At 37.7% G+C, this 21,332-nt stretch overlaps 1 protein-coding gene across 1 annotated transcript in view; it reads right to left on the bottom strand.

The window, feature by feature from the left end:
- Positions 1–304: 304 nt before the first annotated feature.
- The window catches only part of KIF13A (kinesin family member 13A), a 177,225-nt gene continuing 156,197 nt past the window's right edge, over positions 305–21,332 (bottom strand). Inside the window, exons 24-37 of the mRNA XM_023532273.1 lie at positions 20,876–20,992; positions 19,179–19,278; positions 17,812–17,938; positions 16,349–16,404; positions 14,909–15,033; positions 14,462–14,638; positions 13,617–13,709; positions 13,325–13,477; positions 12,260–12,337; positions 10,348–10,395; positions 9,210–9,321; positions 7,905–8,056; positions 7,278–7,382; positions 305–1,839 (exon numbers count right to left, since the gene is read on the bottom strand). Of these exons, the coding sequence (XP_023388041.1) occupies positions 922–1,839; positions 7,278–7,382; positions 7,905–8,056; positions 9,210–9,321; positions 10,348–10,395; positions 12,260–12,337; positions 13,325–13,477; positions 13,617–13,709; positions 14,462–14,638; positions 14,909–15,033; positions 16,349–16,404; positions 17,812–17,938; positions 19,179–19,278; positions 20,876–20,992 (2,361 nt within the window). The 3' untranslated portion in view covers positions 305–921. The remainder of the gene's footprint in view (positions 1,840–7,277; positions 7,383–7,904; positions 8,057–9,209; positions 9,322–10,347; positions 10,396–12,259; positions 12,338–13,324; positions 13,478–13,616; positions 13,710–14,461; positions 14,639–14,908; positions 15,034–16,348; positions 16,405–17,811; positions 17,939–19,178; positions 19,279–20,875; positions 20,993–21,332) is intronic.

The raw sequence follows: 21,332 nt of genomic DNA, 5'->3' as shown, positions 1-21,332 counted from the left end.
AGAGTAGTGACTCCTGGGACTCTGAATTTTTAAGAGGCACCCTCTCCCGGCCCCGCAGGGAGTTGATTACACATTTAGATTGAGAAGCAGTTACAGGATGAACTTCCACAGTAAAACAGAGAGACTGAATGGCACCAGGATTACTTTATCCTTCACCAAGCAATTATCTTATCCTTCACCAAACCACTTTCTCGTTTGGTCAGCTCTGTTTTGCTAAAGCGCTGGCACTCCTAAACCCCTCACACAGCTGTGCTTGGGGCGTGAGACCAAAACAGTGATCCTTAATGGGAAGAAACGCTGGCACTCAGGAGCAGAGCACTCAGAAGAGGATACTCTTTTATTTATATAATTCACTATTTTCCTTAAGAATATTGGCAAAAATCCATTCTGTTCTAATATGAAAATCAAACATCATAATAAACCAGCCTGGGTAAGTTCAAAAGCCCAAATGTCACCTATACTTCCCCAAAGCACCTTTTATTCTATGGGCACCTAATGACTGTATTTTATCAATTCTATGATACATGTTATTTTACCCCACATTTTAACATCTCTGAAATTGAGTTGTGTCTTACAATTGCTGATATGATATAGTTTAATTGGAAGTATTTTTTCTTAATGATACATAGAATAATGGTGTATGTAATAAGCAAAGAAATCAATGATTTAATGAAATATGGTAGATGCTACCAGAATACCTTGGGATAGCCATCTCAGGGAATGATTATGAGACTGACTGATCCTTACCCACGTGAATGTTTAATTCAACACAACCCATATTCCAGTTCAAAAAGCCACTGCTCCTATATATTTCACAGTTCAACTCTGAAACTATGCAAGCAGACTTGCAGACTTGTTCCCCCAGAGCCCGCCAGCCGGGCAGCATGTGAGCTTGCTCCCCAGGTGGGCCCATCTTCTCTGTCAGAAACATCTGAATGAATCTCTTCTACTAAACCACTGACTTAAAGGGCTTCTGGAGGTTGGTACACAATTAGGCGAGTTCACTGACAGCACAGAACCCAAAGGAATGCCTCTGGAATTTATTACCTGGTCATTCTCTGCTGAGGAATGTATCTGGCCAGGTTCCTGTGGCCCATCTGAGACACTCTTACTGTCCATTTTATTTGGTAGGTTCTTCCTACTCGAAATCTCTTCAGCAGAAGAATCTGTCAAACCATCAAAATCTTTCCCATCTGACACACCCATAAACTCTGTGAAAGAATGATCCTCAAGGACATTTGTGGTGTGCTCTATGGTCACCCCCCTAGGGCAGAATTCTCTTGCTGGTTGGCCATTTTTACTGGAGCAGTTATCTTGTTCTGAACATGAGCCAGTCCTACAGAATAGTTTGGAGTTTTTCCCAGGAATACTTTGGGATGATGGGTTCCCTTTGGCTAAGGCACTGTTTTCCTTGAGTGGCACCATAATCATCTTATCCTTTACCAAGCCTCTTTCTAGTTCTGTCAACTCTTTGTTTGAGCATGGTCTGAAATCATGCGCAAGTGATGGTCCAGAATGCTCACTGGGGTCTGCATCTTTCATCTGGATGGCTAGCTGATCTGAGCTGTCACTAGAGGGGACTGTCATGTCAGACAGAGTGGCATTGGAGGCACTGTGGGAAAAGTAGCCACTGGTAATACTGCTGGTGGTAGGGCTACGGGACACTTCTTTCTCCAAGACCCTTGAGTTTGTCAAATCTACTTTAGATGAAAACCACTCTCTGTTCTCCAAGCTGGCATTGTAAACACTGAAGTCAGCAAACTCCACAGGTACATAAGGCTGTGAACCTATCAGTTTTCTGTTAAGAGTTTCCAGATCACTTTCTTCCTCTTCAGAGTCCTATAGAAATGAAGCAAAAGTCAGCCATTAGCTCTTTATAGCAACTGTATTGTTGAGACATGTTTTAAATGCTTTTCTATTAAAGGCGTTCATGTGTTTGCTGTTTTTTTTTTTTTTTTTCTTTTCTCCTGAGTTTGGTTAAATCTTGTCACCCATTATGGGCACAAGTACATTATTCTCAAGTATCTGTGAACAAAAACCCATTATCACCTAATATGAAGGAGATTTATTTCTTCTGTGCTCACTCAATGCTAATTAGAAACCTTTCCTCTCCTGATTTAAGAGAAAGGATGGAACAAAGTGCAGTGGACTTAATTAGCTACTCATGATTGGTTTTCAGTTGTGATGCTGTCCTTTCTCTAATTAAATGAGTAGACAGCCAGAAGCAGAGAGGAACTGCTGCTTCACTTGTTCTTACAATCCTCACCTTGAGGAGCAAAGTGCAGATAAATAAGGTGATTTGTGAAAAATCTCTGAGCTATTTTATAGGAGATAGGGCAGTAAAATAAGGCCCCAACAGCAAAACACCTAAGAACACAATTTCAACACCCATTCTGCAGTATTATACTAAATATTTGGAAGGCTGTAAAATACTAACAGACTGATAATTACTGTTGAGGGGTTTTGAGAAGCTTAGATGGAGGATTTGGTTAGAAGGTGAGGAAGATAAGATTTAAATGTAAATTTCCTTTGTCAAATAGCTTTAGAATTCTTTTTATAAAGATTGGTAAATATACAAAAGTGGGTGTTATTAACTCCCAATCTCTCTCCCCAATGAATGATTCTTTGATATTTTTGTGGAAAACAGTGTAAAACATGAGTATTTTACTTCCAAATAAAAATAAATGGTATTACTATCTAGTCATTTCTAATTAACCTAACAAACATCTGATGACACTGCAAATATTCCTTTTCTCTTTTAAAATGTGACTTTCACTCAACAAATATTCATCAAGCACCCACCACATGCCAGCCATTGTCCTAAGAACTGGGAACACTGACGGTGGGCATAAACAGGCATGGTACCTGCCCTCAGGGAGTTATGACTTTAGGTCCTTGTTCTTAGGACAATCCTGGACACAGCATGGGTGGAAATTACATTCAGCATAACAACGAGGTAGCTGTAAAGACCTGGAACCAAAACATCGACCTTACTCATCAGAGAGAAGAAGGAGGGGGAAGGTTGGAAAGAGAGCGGATGGGGAGGGAGACCATGCCCCACAAATACAGCAGATGGTAGTTCACAAATGAATGTAAATTTCATCTACTTACTTTTACAGTAATATTTTCTTCTGCATCTCATAAGATGCTAAATATATAAAAACAGCTCAATACTCTTCAATCCTTCTTAGTTTAAAAAATAACTTTAATATAAATTATTTAAAAGTATTAGTAGTCTTAATTCCTTGGCTATTAATGAAAGGTGAATATCGATTATCAGTGATAAAGTTCCATAAATCAGCAAAATAAAATTTTTTGCAACACTAATCTCTTGCCATCCTATCTTTAGCTTTATTCTAAATTAAGAGGCACCTCCGAAAAGGGGTGAGGTAGAATATTCTTTCCCTAGGGTTGGAGGAATGTATGCAAAGGAGCAAATATTGGACAGAATTATCTGAATCAGCAGCCTCTATCTATATATTCTATATTCTCTGCTTGACTTGTTTATACACAAAATTGAATTTCAAGTGTCTGTATATCTTATATTTCCTTTTGGTTTAACCTACCAAAGAAACATAATTCCCCAAGCCCAAGAGTCTCTGATGCAATGAAATACTAAAAAGTTCGTTTGTACAAGGAAAACCAAATTTGAAGATGAGAATTAGTACTTTGGGGCCCTTTATATGCCTGAAGTTATTTCTTCTAAAGACTGAGGAAAAGCCTGTCATTCAAAATATAACGGTGCTGAATCAAATATTCAATTATGAGTATAATATGTAGAAACAGATATACATTTATCAAACTCACAAAGACAAAAAATTATTCCTAAATGATCAGAATTACCTTCGTAACTCTGAAGAGTCTACAAAACCCTCTTGACATGAAGATCAAATAGAGATCAGTACATGGTTATGCATTTGGAGCAGGGGTGAGCATGGGAGAGTGACCCAAAGAGAAGGGCAAAAACAGCAGGAATAACTACTTTCTGAAAAAAGAGTATAGATGAAATATTTTCCAACATGTAAAAGGAGACTGAAAGTTTGTCAAGTTATTGCCTTCAAAAAAAAAAAAAAGCCCTTACTTGGTTTAAACTATATGTCAAGGGAATTTGGTTAGATTTTTTTTATTCCAGAAATATTTATCATTGTATCTTAAAGGAATATTTATCATTGTACCTTAAAGAAGACTAAGCACCTTCCTACTATGTCTTAAGGACAAAAAGAATGAAAACCCTACCTAAAACTAGAGTACGAAGTCAAGTTCTCAAGCTTCTCTCTAGCTACAGTCTTCAGGATTTTATTTTTGCAATTTTACTTTATGCAGCTGATATTTACCTATAGATAAAACACCTTGATTTTAAGAAGGGATCAAAACCTACATTAAAGCAGTGACTCTAGGCAAAGAGTTTCATTTGGTTAAAGTCATTTTCGCTCCCACTATAGTCATGTCTGTGTTGTCCAGGAGAGAGATAGTCTCTGTTTTCAGAAGGACTGTAGCATCTGAGGGCCCCAGTACTTCTGTCCATGGTGCTAAGGGGTGGGCGGCCCCTTTCAGAAACCGCACAGGGTGACTGAAACTGTATTATCTCTGGGAGCACTTGGGATCACTGGGGTCAACCCAATTAGCTGAGGGATGGTGAGCCTTTGTTCTTACACTCTCATTAACAGTGCAACCCTGAGCAAATCGCTCAACGAGTCTTTCGTTTCTTATGTAAGATGGGAGAAATAAACCATATGCTGTCTATGTAAGACCTAAGAGACAGAGAGAAATGCTTTTCTTTTTGCTCTTTTCTCTGCTTCATGGCTTAAAAAGACCCACAGGCATATCATTGCCTTTATCTTATTCATACAAGACATGAAGTACATTTCTATATCTTCTCAAATTGATCAGATAAAAAAAGAATGCTTTAAGAACCAAGCATATCTATATCTACTATACTTTATGTGAAATTACAGGTTACTTGGGTAATTAGATGAGCTAAAAAATAAAAGGAACAATGTTTCAATATTGCTCCTCAAAAATGATTTCAAACTCCCTTGATTAGACTGAACCAATGATTCACACTTTAATTTTTCAAGAGTGGAAAAGGAAAGAAAGTGAATTAGGAACAAAGGAATAAAGCAGTTTATATCCACTTATAAGGGCAGAAATAAAATTAAAGCTTCTCGAAGAGACACTAGAACCTCAGATCATGCATGTAATACTCTTAAAATCTATCAAAACACCCTGGAAAAGCTGTTATCTGAAATTAATCAAACAGTTCAATGGCTTTAGAGATGAACAGTGCTCAGTGAGCCAGGTTTCTAAGGAGAGAAGAGGCCGAACTCTCAAGTAAGATCCCAGCAAGAAAAATGGTACCATCAAACCCTACTTAGTGAAATTCATGGTATGTTCCATCACATGGAGTCTAACTGCTGCTCGAGACTTCCTGGGTCAAGAGAAGCTATTTCTATCTTACCCTTTGCTTGCTAGAAGTCCTGAGATAGGTTTTATTTAAAAACATTGAAAGTATAGACAATAACTCTTGGGCAAACTCTGTGAACAGTGAAACTATCTCCTGGGCAGCCCCCAAAGGGTCATTCAGTTATCTCTTAATGGTGCGTTCTATCAAACTGTATTGTTAAAATGAGTTTAAATTTCATGCCTGCACACCATGGAGGTAAGTGCCATGTCAACAAACAGATCCAATCAGCCATAGAGAATTTGAGGGTAATAAACTAGCCACTTGGCCTTTCTAGCCCATGAGGCAGCCTTCATTAATTAAGCAGGCGGGGGTCAAGTAAGCGACTGACAGCTCAATAAGATTCAGAGAGATGGAAGAGCCTGTTGATGTGTATCCTATTCTCCAGCAGGAACTAGTTTGGGGGCTTTGGGCTAGAGGGACAGGGAGAACACAGAGGCAAAGGCAGGGGAGAGAGAGTGGTGAAGGGGAAAATGGTGCCTTTTCTCCTTCTCTCAGTGCACAGGAGGAATGAGAAAGTCATGTCCGAAGATCCGCTAGCGCTCTAAGCATGCAGCAGAGTGGCCAACTGCACAGCCAGATTAAGCTCTAGTTAGTTTCACATGTTGTGCATTAGCAGCATACTCTAGAACTGTTAAAGCAGCGGTCCCCAACCTTTTTGGCACCAGGGAACGGTGCTCTTATGAGAATCTAATGCCTGATGATCTGAGGTGGAGCTGAGGTGGTGATGCTAGTGCTGGGGAGTGGCTGCAAATACAGATGAAGCTTTGTTCACTCCCCTGCCGCTCACCTCCTGCTGTGCGGCCTGGTTCCTAACAGGCCATGGACTGGTACCAGTCCGTGGCCTGGGGGTTAGGGACCCCTGTGTTAAAGGACCTCACACTAATGAGCCTCTTAAATGGATCTGACATGGTGTAGCTGGGAAAGGAAACTTCCCACTCTGCGCGCAGAGTAGTCAGCAGGCAGACATCAACATCAAGCAGCCCCCTCTTGCTCCAAGCAGCTTTACTTTTTCAGATTCTAGGAAAAGCCACACGAGAGTGAAAGCCCAGACACAAAATTTGAGAATTCTTTCCAGGTCTGAGAATACAATTGAGGTTATCATTTATAATTCAAAGTGTCCAGTATACAGTGCTTTAAAAATAATTTCCTGTATTTGTAATCTGAAAACCAAGTGCTGAGGAATGAAATTTTACAGGTAGCATTTCAACCTACCTGTAGTAAAATATAGATAAGCCAGCCTGAAAGTGAGACTGACACCAAGGGATTTGGAAGCTATGTGGTGAGCAAATTAAAAAAAGCTACCCGAGATGTAGAGATGATGATGGTGGGCGATGACAGACTGCAGTGTGGCTATGAACTACAGAACAATCTTGGCAATAGCATCAGGCAATACGAAAAAAGCTTCCAAACATACCCACAGCTAAATGCATGGTTACTTACTCCAAGTAAGTGCAATTCCTCTAGGTAGATTAACTTCAGAATCTGGCCAATATGTACAGGCACATCAGAAAAATTCAATATTAGTTAAGGTGATGTCTTTGTTACACTCTTTATAAAAACTAGAATCAGGAAAAGTGCCTTTCCCCCCTTTTCTATTTATACTAAGCAAAAAATAAAATAAAACAGAATGAACACTTAGAAAAAAATTACAGGTCATGGCCACATTCATGCAAAATTTCATTACTGATGGTCACATATCTTTTAAAAAGTCAAGACCCAATGCATATCTTAATTTTTTCTAAATTTGGATGATTATGAAAGGGCCTTAAACCCACCACCATGACAATATGACAGAAATGGTTCCAGAACTTACAATCTTCTTCTCACGTTTGCTATTGTGTTCTACTGGCATGCTGCTGCCATTGCTTCCTGAGGGTACAATGCAGCCAGGGTTATGTGCCTGAGATGGAGGCATGCTCTGCAAAGGTTAAGACACACAGATGCATCACACACAGAAGACGATGACAGCCGAATTACACGTTAAGTACGTGCAAGTTAGAAAAGCAATGCAAACATTTTTATTACATGTGAGTAGTGCAACAAATAATTTTACAGGCTGGCGTTAAACTACTGATGAAATCTGACAAGACTACACAGATTCTATGGCAAATAGCGTAATTGGTTTTATTAAATTAAAAAAAAACCTTTTAATATTTTCAAAACACCTCAGGAACATCTCTTTCTCGCTTGAAAGATAAAAAATACTTTGAAAAGCCATAAACACAAAGAAAACGACAGCAATAATAACAACTAAAAAATTCCACCATGACTCTGTGTGCTTAAGAAAGAGGTATTCCAGAATAGGATCCATGGAATGATAACCAATACATGTTTACATGCGGCATCTACCTTGTTAGTGCAAACTGTTACTTTTCCACAGGCAAAATGATTCCATTGATTCCATTCTATTTTACGTGGTACAGACTAGCCAAGCATTTACCTCCTGGCTTAGAAGAGGTTTTGCTTCAAGAGCTATCCTTTTCTTATGCTCCTCTTTTACAGGCATTAGGGGCTTGAAAAACTTTGGCGGCTGAGGAGAGAATGCTTTAAAAGGGCTGACTGTTAAGGCATGAGGATTCTCTGATGTACAACCTGCGGAAGACAAAAAAGCATAGGTTTATAGGTACAGAGCATTTCAACCAACACTCAGGAAGTGAGGTAATAACCTAGCCATAGAAATATCTGGTATAACAAAGAAATTAATAAGCTAGTATTTGGATAAGTATTAAAATGGAGGTAGGCAAGAATGGAGATTATTTCTACAAAGTCACAAAGAGTCATCAAACAAATCAGAAAAACCGAATTTTCTACTCTTTTCAAGATCCAACTTAAGAGCCACTTACCAGACCAATTTTGACTCATGCTGATTTTGTTTCCCTGAATTCTCAGAGACCTTATTACCAGCACGTACATTTTGGCACATTATCATTTAATATCTTATTTTATATGTATCTCATTTCCAGTTAGATGTTAAGATCTATAATGGTGACTTTTCTATCTTTTACTGCACATAGCAAGTAGAGGTTCAATAAATAATGACTGTATACTGTATAAATTTTCCTGCAAGCTCCCTTTTCCTTCAAGCCACCCTGCTCCATGTGACTAAAGAAGGATAATTCTTCCCGGCTTTTACACTTTCTTCTATTTTTAGGCCTCTTTTCCTCTTTCTATATTTCCCCCCCCAGTTCACTGGTACAATGGTACTTAGTAAAAAGTAAGATTAATAGCACTGCCTTACATATTCAAAGAATGCTGTTCCCTTCAGGGCACTGAAAGATTTTATAGTTAGGTAATAATGCTATCACTAATCAAACTCATTTCTGGTAACATTTTAAAAATTGCTTTAGGAATCAGGGATGTGTTCTCCTAAAAAAATCCTTTGAGCACAAAAACATGACAGAGGTGGATATTCTTTTGGTAAAGAATGAAATCTAATCATAATGTGATAAGATTTGTGTGCGTTTCAAAATTGACTTCCAACTCAAGAAATGATATATGAAAAATGATTTGAATAGTCTAAAGTGCTATACAAAAGGCCTATTATTACATTATTTGGATGATACATTGGATACAAGGCAAAAAGAAATCGAATAAATGAACATGATATGTTCTAGTCAAGAAGATAGTTTCGGATCATCTAGCAAACTAGAATTTCAGCTTCTTATCTTATGTCATCTGTAAAAGAATTTTACCTCATGCTTTTCCTAAGAAATTATAAAGAAGAAACACAGCAAAACAATCTCACCACTCCCTTCTTTGCTCCTTCGAGGTGAATCCCTGGGCAAAGTTCCATAACACGCGACATCTTGGTAACTGGAGCTGTATTCAGACATGTCCAGCTGATTCTCAGGCCAACCCTGCAAGGTAAAAATATGGGTTACACTGTAATTAAGTCCCTCTAAAATGAGAAATAAAGCCCAGATTTGTTTTTTTCTATTTTTTTTTAATGGCAGTATATGTACTTGATTTTTATTACGAAATATTTTCAACAGGTAGAAAAGTGCTAAGTATGACAAATACTGTCATACCTGATATAACTAGAGTGATTGTTAATATTTTATTGTATTTGTTTAAGATTTAATAAAATCACTACAAATAGAGTGACCTACAGGTCCTATTCATCTTCCTTCATATCCAGAAGCAGCCACTCTTATGAATTTGGTATGTATCTAAGGTGACTGGATAATTTAAAGACCAAACTGAAATAGTTCCATTAATAATTTTCCCTGGGTAGCAGGCATAAACTGGGACTGCCCCAGGCAAACTAGATGGTATGATTACTCTATATATCTGAGATTTAACACTATCAAACTGGCATAAGATATTGGTATACTAAAGGGAGAAAACTCCTCTTGTATATCATCTGAACTTATTTAATTTACTTCAACTTCTCAGGAGTTGGCTGCCTCTAAGGACAGATTTTAAACTTTTTGAAGACATAATCCATGTTTATACTCTGAATCATCCAGTCTCTAGCTTGTTAACTTACATAGGATACGAGTTCAAAAAATGTTTCCTGAATAAGATGATGTTGTAAAAGGCCCTTAATTTCAAATCTCTAATTTTATCCCTTAGAAATAATTGTGATGTTGCTATGGTGGATGTAATACCTTCTGAAATCATGTACAGTTAGATGCATAAATACACAGATATTCAATTATGTGTGGGATTATCCTGGTATGGAAAGTAGAGTCATGCTCAGTAACGATTTAACACTCAGAGTACACAGTAATTTCACGTGAATTATTTGAACTTGGACATGTGGAGACAATGATTTTCATAAGATTAAGATGGGAAGTCCAGAGATTTTAAAAACACCAAGATACCCTAACCTTCCAGATTCAGAGTTTGCTAATAACCTAACCATGTCCAAAGGTGCACACCTTATCATCTTCATCAAAGCCAGAAAGGTCTGGTCGACTGGAAGAGACCTATAAAATATGAGTGGTTTTATCAATGTGTTTACATAGTCAATATAAATTTTACATATACATCTATAAAGAAATATGATGTCATATATACAGATGAAGCCTATATGACCATCTCCTCTCTTCTTTCTTCCCTCCCCAGAAGCAATGACTATCCTAAATTTGGGGTTTATTATTCCCATACAGATTTATATAATTACATATATGTATACCCATAAATTATAGCATTATTTTGCATATTTTTATAATTAATATAAAATGGTATCTTACTATTTATGGTCTTTCTCAACAGTCCAATAATTTATTTGTTCTATTCTGGACGGAGAACTAGGTTGCTTCTAATTTGTTTCTATTACAAACTACGATGAAATACATGTTATTGCTGCCCCCAAGTACCACCATAGCTGCATCCTACCAGTATTAACATGTGAACTATCAGCATCCTTTAGTTCTAAATATATCCTGTATATCTATGAGACTTTCTGAGCACACATTAAGGCATGAAATCTCTGGCTGTTGATAAGGTATGTGCTCTTTCATAGGCATTTTAGGATCAGCTTATCAGATCCTAAAAGAAATTATGTTAGGAATTTAAAGATCAGTTGAAGGAGATGTGCCAATGTTTTGATACTGTAGATTCTCATCAATGAATAGTCACTCTTTCTCCACATGTTTAGGCTTTCTTTGCGGTGATAACTGGATTCAGATTTTCTATGTCTTCTTGCTTCTGTTTTTTTTGTAGAAATTTCCATTTGTGTAAGTTGGTACTTTTACTGACATAACATTATTCATCATTTGCTCTTATGATGTCTAACTCTCTGTTCTCTCTGTAGTGATAAGCCCTGTATTATTTCCAATATTTGTATTTTCTTTCCTCTTTTTGGCTCCAATCAATTCTTAATTAGAAGTCAGCCCATTTGACCAGTCTTTTCAAAACACCTGCTTTTCAGTTTTATTAATTCTTTCTATTGTTTGTTTTCTATTTCACACACCTCTGTTCTAATCTTTATTATTTCCTTCTTTATTTGAATTTATTATGATTCTGCTAATATTATCTCCTTTAAAAAAATTATTCTGATTATCTTTTTCCAACTTAAAAAATTTTTATCCATAAATATTTCTCTATGAATCTCTTAAAAATAAGGAATTCCTTTTCCTTTTTTAAAAAGCATAACCATGCTACCATTAGCATACCTTAAAAAGTTAAGTGATTCCTAAATAGTATCGGACATCCAGTTAGTGTTCGAATGTCATGCAAACATTTTCATAGTTAATTCTGAATCTGGATCAAAAAGGTTCATATGCTGCAATTGGATGATATGTCTTATAAGTCTCTTTCAATTTATGAGTTTTCCCTTTTCTCAAGGTCGTTTTTCCTGTAAAGTTTCCTACGGTCGAGATTTTGCTAACTGAATCCCAGAGGTATTATTTAACATTCTTCTCTGTCCCTTGTAAATCTTAGTAATTAGATCTGGAGTCTTGATCAGATTTAGGTTCTTTTTTGGAGGTTACTAGGTAGAATACTTCATAGGTAGTCTTTCTTTAGTATTTAAGATAGATATTTCCCTCGTTTATTTTTTACTCTTCTTTTTAATATGAGCTACACATTTCCTAATGGTAGCTCTCACTTTCCTTTTCTCTACTGTCTAGTATTCCTAAGATTCCACTAAAGGCCCAGTCACGTTACACAGCTGTGTTCTCTGGCGTGCTTCCCTCAAACTGAGGAGCAAGTGTGGCACTTTGGGACGCCTGCACCAGTGCTGAATGTCCTATCCTGCCCGTAAGCCCTGATCACAGGCCCCCTCATGTGGTGCCCCCAAGCTGAGACACGTCACGTGAGCCCCAGACCCTGGCAGGGTGAGCTCACACTGTGTACGTTGGGTGTGCTGAGGCTCCTCCGCAGGTGCCGAGCTTTGGCGGAAAGCGCTTCTTTGACCGTGACCGCCTGTAAATTTGAAGAAATAAGTAAAACTTATTTTTCTCCTTTGATGGCAAGAGTAACATATGTTTATTGTGGATGATTTAGAAAATACAGAAATAGAAAACATTTCAATCCTACACGCCATTTGCTCCCCCATATTTACAAACTTGGAATCTTTTTGCACCAATTTTTTTTTTTTTTGCATAATCTATCAAAAACATATTTTTCATAAATAAAACCAGGAAAACTGCTGAACTAAAGACATTTATATGTTGTGGATTTTTTTTTTATTTAGGTGGGCAGAGAAAACGTAGAAGAAATATATATCTTCTTGTAAAACTACATTAAACTTTTATACTGTTTTCCTCATGTAGTAATTTAGGTGGGACTTTCACTAAAGGAGGATTTTTTCTGACAGATGCTAACATTAGTCCTCTTGTTACACAAAACACTTTCCATAACTTCAACTATTACTTCTATAAAATTACACCTCCTGTCTTACAGTTCCACTACCTACTAGATTATTTTTACCTGAATGTCCTGTTCTTGCCGCAAAAGTTAACCAGGGTCCGAAAATTAGGGTAATAGCATGTAGTTAAGCATATGAAATTCAAAGTCAAGCTTTCCAGGTTTACATCTGACTTTGTACCACTCCCTAGCTGTGTAACCTTGGGCAGGTTAACTAACTTCTGTCAGTTTCAATTTTCTCATTTACAAATGGGGATTATAACAGTATTTACATCATAAGGTTATCTTGAAGATTAAATAAACTAATATATCTAAATTACTTAGGCACAAAGCTTATGTAAAAGGTATTTAATAAAATATGGTCATTATTTTGATTTTTCTTAGTATTTATCAAAGTAACTATTTTGTCTAATGAGATCTCTATTCAAGTTTTTCTTCTCGGGCAGATTTAGAGAGAAGGTGTTTGGTAAATAAATTCATCTTTGTTCATTTGGGGTAAAGACTGGTGACTCATCGTCTGGTCTAAATACTGCAGTTACTTGCCTGCCGAAGCCGTTCAAGGCTCAGAATGTTCTCCACCTGCAGCACGCCACGCGTGTACTTCTCAATGTAAGTTTCTCCATCTGACGTGCCTTCATTTTCACTCCTTGCTGCCATGAGAGCCAGAGTTTCCCGGTCCTCAATTTCCTCTGTTGCCTAACGTGACAAAAAGGTGATTATGATACTTTTATATGAATAGCATTTTTTTAAATTCAAACTGTAGTGAGAAAATGATTTTAACACATTCTCCATTACTTAAATTTTGATATTTTTAAAAAAGTAATATATATTTTACCTTTGGTATATTGGATACTATTTCATAGGTTACACCACAGGAATAAAATATATTTTTCAATGATATTCTCCTCTTCAAACTCTGGGTGAAACTCTGGTAAAAAAATAAAGCCAAATTAAGCAATGTGAAAAGATGTTATTTAGTATTTTGCAAATTGTAAAAGCATTATCAATTGTTACATTTTTTGATACATATACAACACCTTACTCGGTGAAACATAAAAAGAATGGGACCAAAGAATCTTTGTCTCCACCCATGAGGGACAATAATGTCCAGCTGTTTTTGGCAGATTACAGAGTTTGCAGCCTATTCGAGTGTGTGAGTGTGTGAGTGTGAGTGTGAGTGTGAGTGTGTGTGTGTGTGTGTGTGTGTGTGTGTGTGTGTGTGTTTGCTTCTCTGATTTGCTGCCTTCCTTTTCATCTCAGGGTTTAATCAGTCTAACTTGGCAAATTACCAGAAAAACTAGAGAGGATCAGCACCTCTGAGATGAGATCTGGGGAGGCATTCAGATAGGAATTTATTTGCAGCCTACATGTTCTCCTGGTTTTGTCACTAATCTGCTTAGACCTGGCACTTAACCCTTTTCAAACAGTGAAATGTCATAGCTCCACTGCCTCCTAGGATTATGGGTCCCGAATTGGTGAAGGTGAAAAACTCCTTCAGTGGCTGAAATTTTCCTCTGCTAATCTCAGGCCCCATTATCTTGGATAAATGAGAAGCAGACTATGACCTGGCAAGTATGGTAACAATCTGCACATCCACCACAAAACACTACTTTGTGATAGAGAGAAGGAATAAACTTAAGAGTTCATACAGGCAAAAGCAGAATCAGGCCCCGTTACTACCTGTTTGTTGTAAATATTGGCTGCAATCCGTTTTCGTAATACTAACTCCATAGCAGCCGGGTGGCTGAGCTGGACTGTGGTCTTCACTATCAGGTAAATCCTTTCATTCTGGGGAGTGACCCTATTCAAGTGAACGGAATCATGCACCGAGGAGTCCCAAGAGGCTATGGCTGAAACCTAAGAATGGGAGAAGGATGGGAAGATGGAAATAAGACAATTCGGGGGTAGCATTTTTACATCACATGCTAGAGAAAGAAAATAAAGGCAACTCAAATGAATTATAGATATTTTTCCTCGCTTTTTTTGAATGACAGCACAGAAGTTCTATTTTTTTAAAGTCCCTAGTCCTCTTCTCCAAAGCAAACCACAGTAGCTTAATGGAAAGATAGACCTACAGGTATGTGCAGTAATCCAAAGCCCTTTTAGAGAACCTTAGGAGTCAATTACCTCCTCATCACTGTGCTTTATGATGGGCAGGTAGAAAAACTGGCTGCCATGCTCCTTGGGCAGGATGGAGTTCACACCCGAAGCATGGGGGCCCACGAGCTGCTCATTGGCACTGAGGTCATCCGCTAACCGTGTCCAGGGCACAGAAAAAAAAGTGGAGAAGTCAGGTTTTAATTATGCACCAGGAATTTTAAAATATGTTTTTTATAGATAAAGTTTACATATAACATATTTTAATTTTTTTCTCTCATTCCTTATCCTGCAGTTGAAATAGAGACTCTAATACTCACACAGCTTTTACCTTTTTCGGAAACTATGGGAGTCAAAAACAAAACAAAACAAAGCACCTTTGTGAGTCTCCTATAAATTGCACTGAATATATTCTATATATAGTCCTAGGAATAAACATTTTCACTATATAAAGACACCTTAGAATTTCGCTGCTTTCTGATGTTAATTCCTCCCGGAACCTAGTGTCTGTTGTCTTACTTACATAACATATTAAATTAGAGATTTGAGAAGTTAAATGATCAATTTAGAATCAAAGTTCTCAGCACTTGGGAGAAATCTGAAGGTTGTCTTCTTCCAATGTCCTATGCAATGTGGGATTTACCCTTCACAAATCTCTGTAAATGGTCACCCAGCTTTTGTTTTCACATCTCCAATAACGAGAACTCACTCCATGAGGCACATAGTCTACTTCCAGGCTTTTAAAAAATTCTTCATGTGAAGAGCCAAAGCCCACCTCCCTGTGTCTTCCATCCATCCATTACTCGTCTTCCCTCCAGAAGAGGGGTTTTCAGGCTGTATTTTGAGGATCCCAAGGGCCTTGCAGAAGGGCCTGCTAGAGCCTGCCCATCCCCAAACTCAGCAACTCTGCTTTTGTATTCTACACTTGGGATTCCATTTAAGATTTCATTTGAAAATGGATTTTACTGCTAAAACATATTGAAAACCAGTGTTCTAGGTTTGCCCAGGTTTGATCTAATTGCTATAATTAAGGATAACCCTTAATAAAGGGTGACAATGTGATCATGTTATGGCATCAACACTATTGCAAGTGGGGAACAAGGGGAACTAGTAAGGAATGCAGATTCCTAGGCCATTGGCAAAGCCTAAAGATTCGGAATCTCTAAGGGTGATTACTTTCTCAGATAATTTCTATGTTCATTAATGCTTTAGAGTAATAGTTACTTTAATGTTTCTCTACGCAGTTCTCAATCTCCCAAGTCCTCTCTTTTTATGATTAAATGTACACATCTCTCTTCTAGTGATTCTATATGTCATGGTTATATATATTTGGTTGGACTAAAAATGTCACCTAGACAGAGCATATGAGTGATTAGAAAAGTGATTTAAGGATCAAAATCATGTGAGTCTGAAGAGATCACAATCCTTAATTAAATGTAATAACCTCTGGAATGTTAGCGGTCTACTTACCATTCAAATCAAGGAAGAGAACTGGTATGTGGGTTTCCATTCCAGGTGGTGGAATCCTAAATTTAATAACGAAATTTAATTATAACCAAGTATGTATTTTACTCTTGTTGAGTAATGAGACACCACAGAGGCATGGACACAGAGAACCACCGTGGAGATACAGGTTCTATTAATGAAATATTTTCACATTTCTTGATGTTCCTATTAACACAAAACATGGGAATTATGCGACTTATATAAAGAACTACCAGTTATATGAATGACAATTAATTAATTGAAACAAAGATTATTTGATTCTTTTCTAAAAGTAATTCTAGTGATGGGAAAGAGATAGGGATATTGTTAAGAGTGGGCACACAGGACAGTATCAGAACCCAGGGGAAGTAAACAAAAGGAACGATATTTTAGAAGATCAAAGAAGGAAAGAATAAAAGATGTATGAAAGGAGGTAGTTAAAGAGGGCCTCAAGGAGTAGAATATGATTGAGATTGAGCTGGCTGTTTATCATAAGTGGCTGGCCGATATACTGCATGTAACCTATAGGATTCTAGCGCAAGAGGAGATTCTTCAGAGAGAAACATCGGGTTACAAATTGCGTGCCTGCGATTTGAAATTTTCTAGTTTCATAATATTGTGAAAGCAATTACACTTCCATTTATCATTACAGACAAAATAACATCACTAATGTTTCTACGCCTGTCTAAAAGAGGTTATCTGGGCATGTACATTTTACGCTGAATAGAAACCTAATTTCTCTTAAATGCATAGGACATACTGTCATAATAAGAATGAGAATAAGCAGCAGCAGCAGTTACCATTAATGAATGGGCACTTATAACAAGGTATTTTTAAAATATATTATCTCTATTCTTTACAACAGTATCAAAAAGTTAGCTCTGTTAATAGATTAGGAATAAAGCTAAGGAAATTTAACACCTAAGAGCTGCAGCTGGAAACTAAACAAGCTCTATCTGACTCCAGAGTCTAAAATGTGGCACTATTTCTTATGAGCATCAGGACTGACAGATGAGTCAACTAACTGACCATAGTTTGTGTAGTGTTTAAGTGCTGACTCTATGTTAGTGATCAAATTAAGTGGGCACTAGGGAAAATAAGAAAATATACTTTCTGCCCTCTTCGGGTACACCCTAAAAACACTTTTCTTTTGAGCCAATTTTGGGAGATCCGCACACCATGTCTAAGTTGCTCATGCAGAGGAACTGAGAAATGTGTTATCTGATTCTCGGCCAGGTAATAAATGCTCTCTAGCTTCCTGTGAGAGGAAGTGGGCTGCGGTGGGGAGGCAAAAAGGGAAGGCAGCACAGAAAGGGAAAAGGTGAGTAGCCTTTCTCACCTTAGCTCATGTTACTTAACATTTCCTGTGACAATCCTGGAAAGTTACTTGCATGACTCTTGCCACAGGCCATCTTGTCAGGCCTGCACAGAGGGAAGGGTGGACTTACCAGTCGGCAGGTGCCCCAGGGATCCCACTGCTGGGTGCTGGCACCAGCACAGCATTCCTTTCTTCCGTAAGCCCGACCCATTGCTCCACGAGCCGGGCTTCCCGCTCCACTTCGTCCTCTGTTTTCTCTGGGAGATGAAGTGAGGGAATGAGTGTCAAGAAGGAAGAAAGTAAAATTTCTACATTTAAAATAAGTAGAGTTTTACTTGATGATACCCACATATGGCTTAAACATCAATTACATTCCAAAAAAGAATTTGAGGCTTTACAATTCAAGCCTGAGCACCCCAAGCATTCGGAGAGGCTACAACACTAGCTTGACAGACCATAAACCAAGAAGAGTAGAAAGTGTGTTGGAACAGGAATGAGAGGACTTGGGTTATTTTACTGGTTTTGTAATTTGGGGAAGTTATTCAACAGATGAGTCTAGTTTCCTAAAGGGATAATACAAGTTGTGTCTACTTCATGCACTTATTGGAAGGATCAAATGAAATAACAGATGTGACATTAGTTTATAAAACTATACACCATTTTATAAAAATAGAGAATTAAAAACACCATTTACCACACTCCACAAAATGCCACAAAACTTTCATTATGAAAGGAATTTTATTTGATATATTTTGAAATCCTCTTACCCATAATCCAACTCTGGAGCTGCCTGGGCATAGTCAAAGTGAGTTTTCATTAGCAGGCTGAGCACATACACAAACTGTGACACTAAGAACACTGAGCCAAAATGTTTTACTGAGGGAGAATGTTTGCTAACTTCTCCATAAAATGGACTAACATCTGTGATGTCATTTGGTACAGAATCAACCACAATGAGTGAATCATAAAGTCAGAATGAGACACCAAGGGTTTTAAGAGCATATTTCTACTCTAAAATTCAACAGGTCATTGCCAGCATAAGCAAACTGCATCCTTGGAGCTGGGTGGCAGGGAGTGGAGCTTTAGGCCAACTTTAGGCCACCCTGTACCAGCGGAGTACATGGCTACTGCTCAACAGTAGCTGAAGCTGACTTGCCAAGTGTAGTATCAGATGTGACTCTTTAGCTGCTGTCAGTCCCAGGTTCTGAGCCTGGAATGCCTTATTATTGAGATACTGGTATTGATCATACTTGCATTCATCGAAACAAAATTTGAGTTTGACATTTAATGTCACAGTCATCTCAGAGCTTTATGAAAACTTATTACTTTCAATTTCAGAGCCTTCTTAAACCAACACTATAAAATATAATTAAGCAACATCTATAATAGTTGCAAGGTTAAAAAAGGGAAATACTATCATTCAATGAAGGGAAGAAAACCCAACCTACTGTTATTGTCTAGAAGTGAAAAAGCCCAGTTGACTTTAATCTCACATACCTTTTTTATTGCTGATTTTTTTAATCTGTTCATCTAAGTATTCTCGTCGTTTAATGAGTGCATCAGACCACCTCTCTCTGACACAGTTTAAGTCTTCTTCCTGACATCAGGGAAGGAAAGCATTTTTCTGAAAAGTGCATAGACAACTATTTTTTTCTTTTAAAAAAAGATGTTTATTTGATTAGAAAATTTTTCATTAGAAAAGACCATTAAACATTGCTGTGTGATTAATATGCAAGAAAGCAGAGGTCTCAGTAACAACGCATGCTGATCAAGGATCCCATTACTAAGAAATCAGAGCCCTTGGATTTCCAAAAGGGTAATTACACTTGAAAGCAAGAGAGGCTCAAACTACACCAGCTGTTGGATGATTCTTACAAGGTATGTGTGTATGTGCATGTGTATTTAAATTGTAGCTATTCATTTGAAGAATTTACAATTCTAAGCTGAAGGATACCATGGACAGAGCCAAACCACGTAACAGCAAACGGAATGGAAAACGACAAGCATTTTCATAGTTCATAGTTCAATGGCTTAATAACATGTTTTCTGAGATGCAAAGAGTAGATCAGCAGAGAACATTTGCCACATGGTTGTACCTCCAACCATCACTGTGAGGCTAACTGAAAACCTCCCACGCGAAAACCCGACATGCAGTCAGCCATGCTTTCAGAACTCCCAGCAGCAGCCCCTGGACTTCACGTGGACATGTGGCAGGAAGCGCAGAGACAGCCGCAGGAGTTAGTTAATGGCATTGCTGAGATCCAAGGGGATACTGGTATTCCTCCTAAAGTTTGTTTCTGATTGCTTGCTTTCTTTTTTAATAAAGGAGGGAAAGAAACCCACCAATTTTATCCAAAATGCTCTGACTTGCTTAATTCTAGTCTAACCCTTAAAACATTACATTAAGAGCTGATACCCGAGCACTTCTGAGGCCCCACCTATAATGTATCCGCATTTTAAGTATAAGAAGGCACACTGGGAAAACATGCTTTTAAAGTTTACGTGGAGAATCAGTACAAAGACTGGAAACCAAACCCGAAAACCTTGATCTTGGTTTGCTGCCTTGACTATTACTATTATTGCACATTCCGTGATAGCACGCCAGTCAGCACTGATTAGGTAAAATTTCATATTTATACATTTTTTTTTCTAAATTTACAAAGAGAAAAAGTTGAGATTTAAATTTTCTAGGTTATAGATAACTAACCTTGCCCTGATGAGAGAAGAAAACTGGCTAAACAAAGCAAAATTGTGTGTATAAAGTGCCTTCAATTTTCTTACCCAACAAAAAGTATTTTAAAGTGAAATGTTATATTACACCAATACTATGCTCTTGGATGTAAAGAGCTAAGTGCAGTTTCTCACAGGACAGACAAGAGCCTACTTAGAGAATGTGAATTTTAAGGTCACCAATTTAACACAGTGATAATAGTCTTGCTTAGAAAGGCTTTACAAGCTGGTAATTTGAGATGGCATAGCAAAAATGCAGTATCTAGTTATAAATTTTGAACTAACAGAGAAATCTGTAATGGTAGTATTGCATCCCTGTTTACATACAAAGCAAATCAAAAGCAAGTGAAAAACTGCATAGTCTTGCTCTATGCTCCTCCTTCCTCCTCCCTGCCCTCTGCTCTGCAGATGCTGGCAATTAGCAGTAGCTGTGCCCCATGCCACAGGATTGACAGCAGCAATACCTGATAACTATCCATATCATCACCATCCTCATCATCTCTCTGGTAGGAAAAAAATAAACACAAAGGACATGCATTTTGTTTCTCAAACAGCACACAAGGAAAATAATTCTTTAAGCTTAACACACATTACAATGGACAGCACACATATAGACACCAGCATAATAAAACATTTAGCTGAATCTCAAAAAGGTTTAGTCACTTGTCTATAATTACTTAAGAAATTTATGTTTTCAAAAATATAAATAAAGGAGTCATTTAGAAACAAGTTCTCTCTTAGACAGGACTAGGTACCAATACCACCAAGTCAGGCCTTACTGCACTGTTATGTGCATAGTTGCTATATATTTCTGCGTGAACTATCTGACTGAGGTTTAGAGTGGGCTTAACAGACAGAATCACAGATAAAGGACTTCATAGAGACTCCACTGCTGTTTTAGCCATGAGACAACTAAGGCCA

The sequence above is a fragment of the Pteropus vampyrus genome, unplaced genomic scaffold, assembly GCF_000151845.1.
Source record: "Pteropus vampyrus isolate Shadow unplaced genomic scaffold, Pvam_2.0 Scaffold80, whole genome shotgun sequence".
Lineage (NCBI taxonomy): Eukaryota > Metazoa > Chordata > Mammalia > Chiroptera > Pteropodidae > Pteropus > Pteropus vampyrus.
The sequence above is the reverse complement of the archived record's forward strand: the minus strand, read 5'-3'. Positions and strand labels throughout refer to the sequence as shown.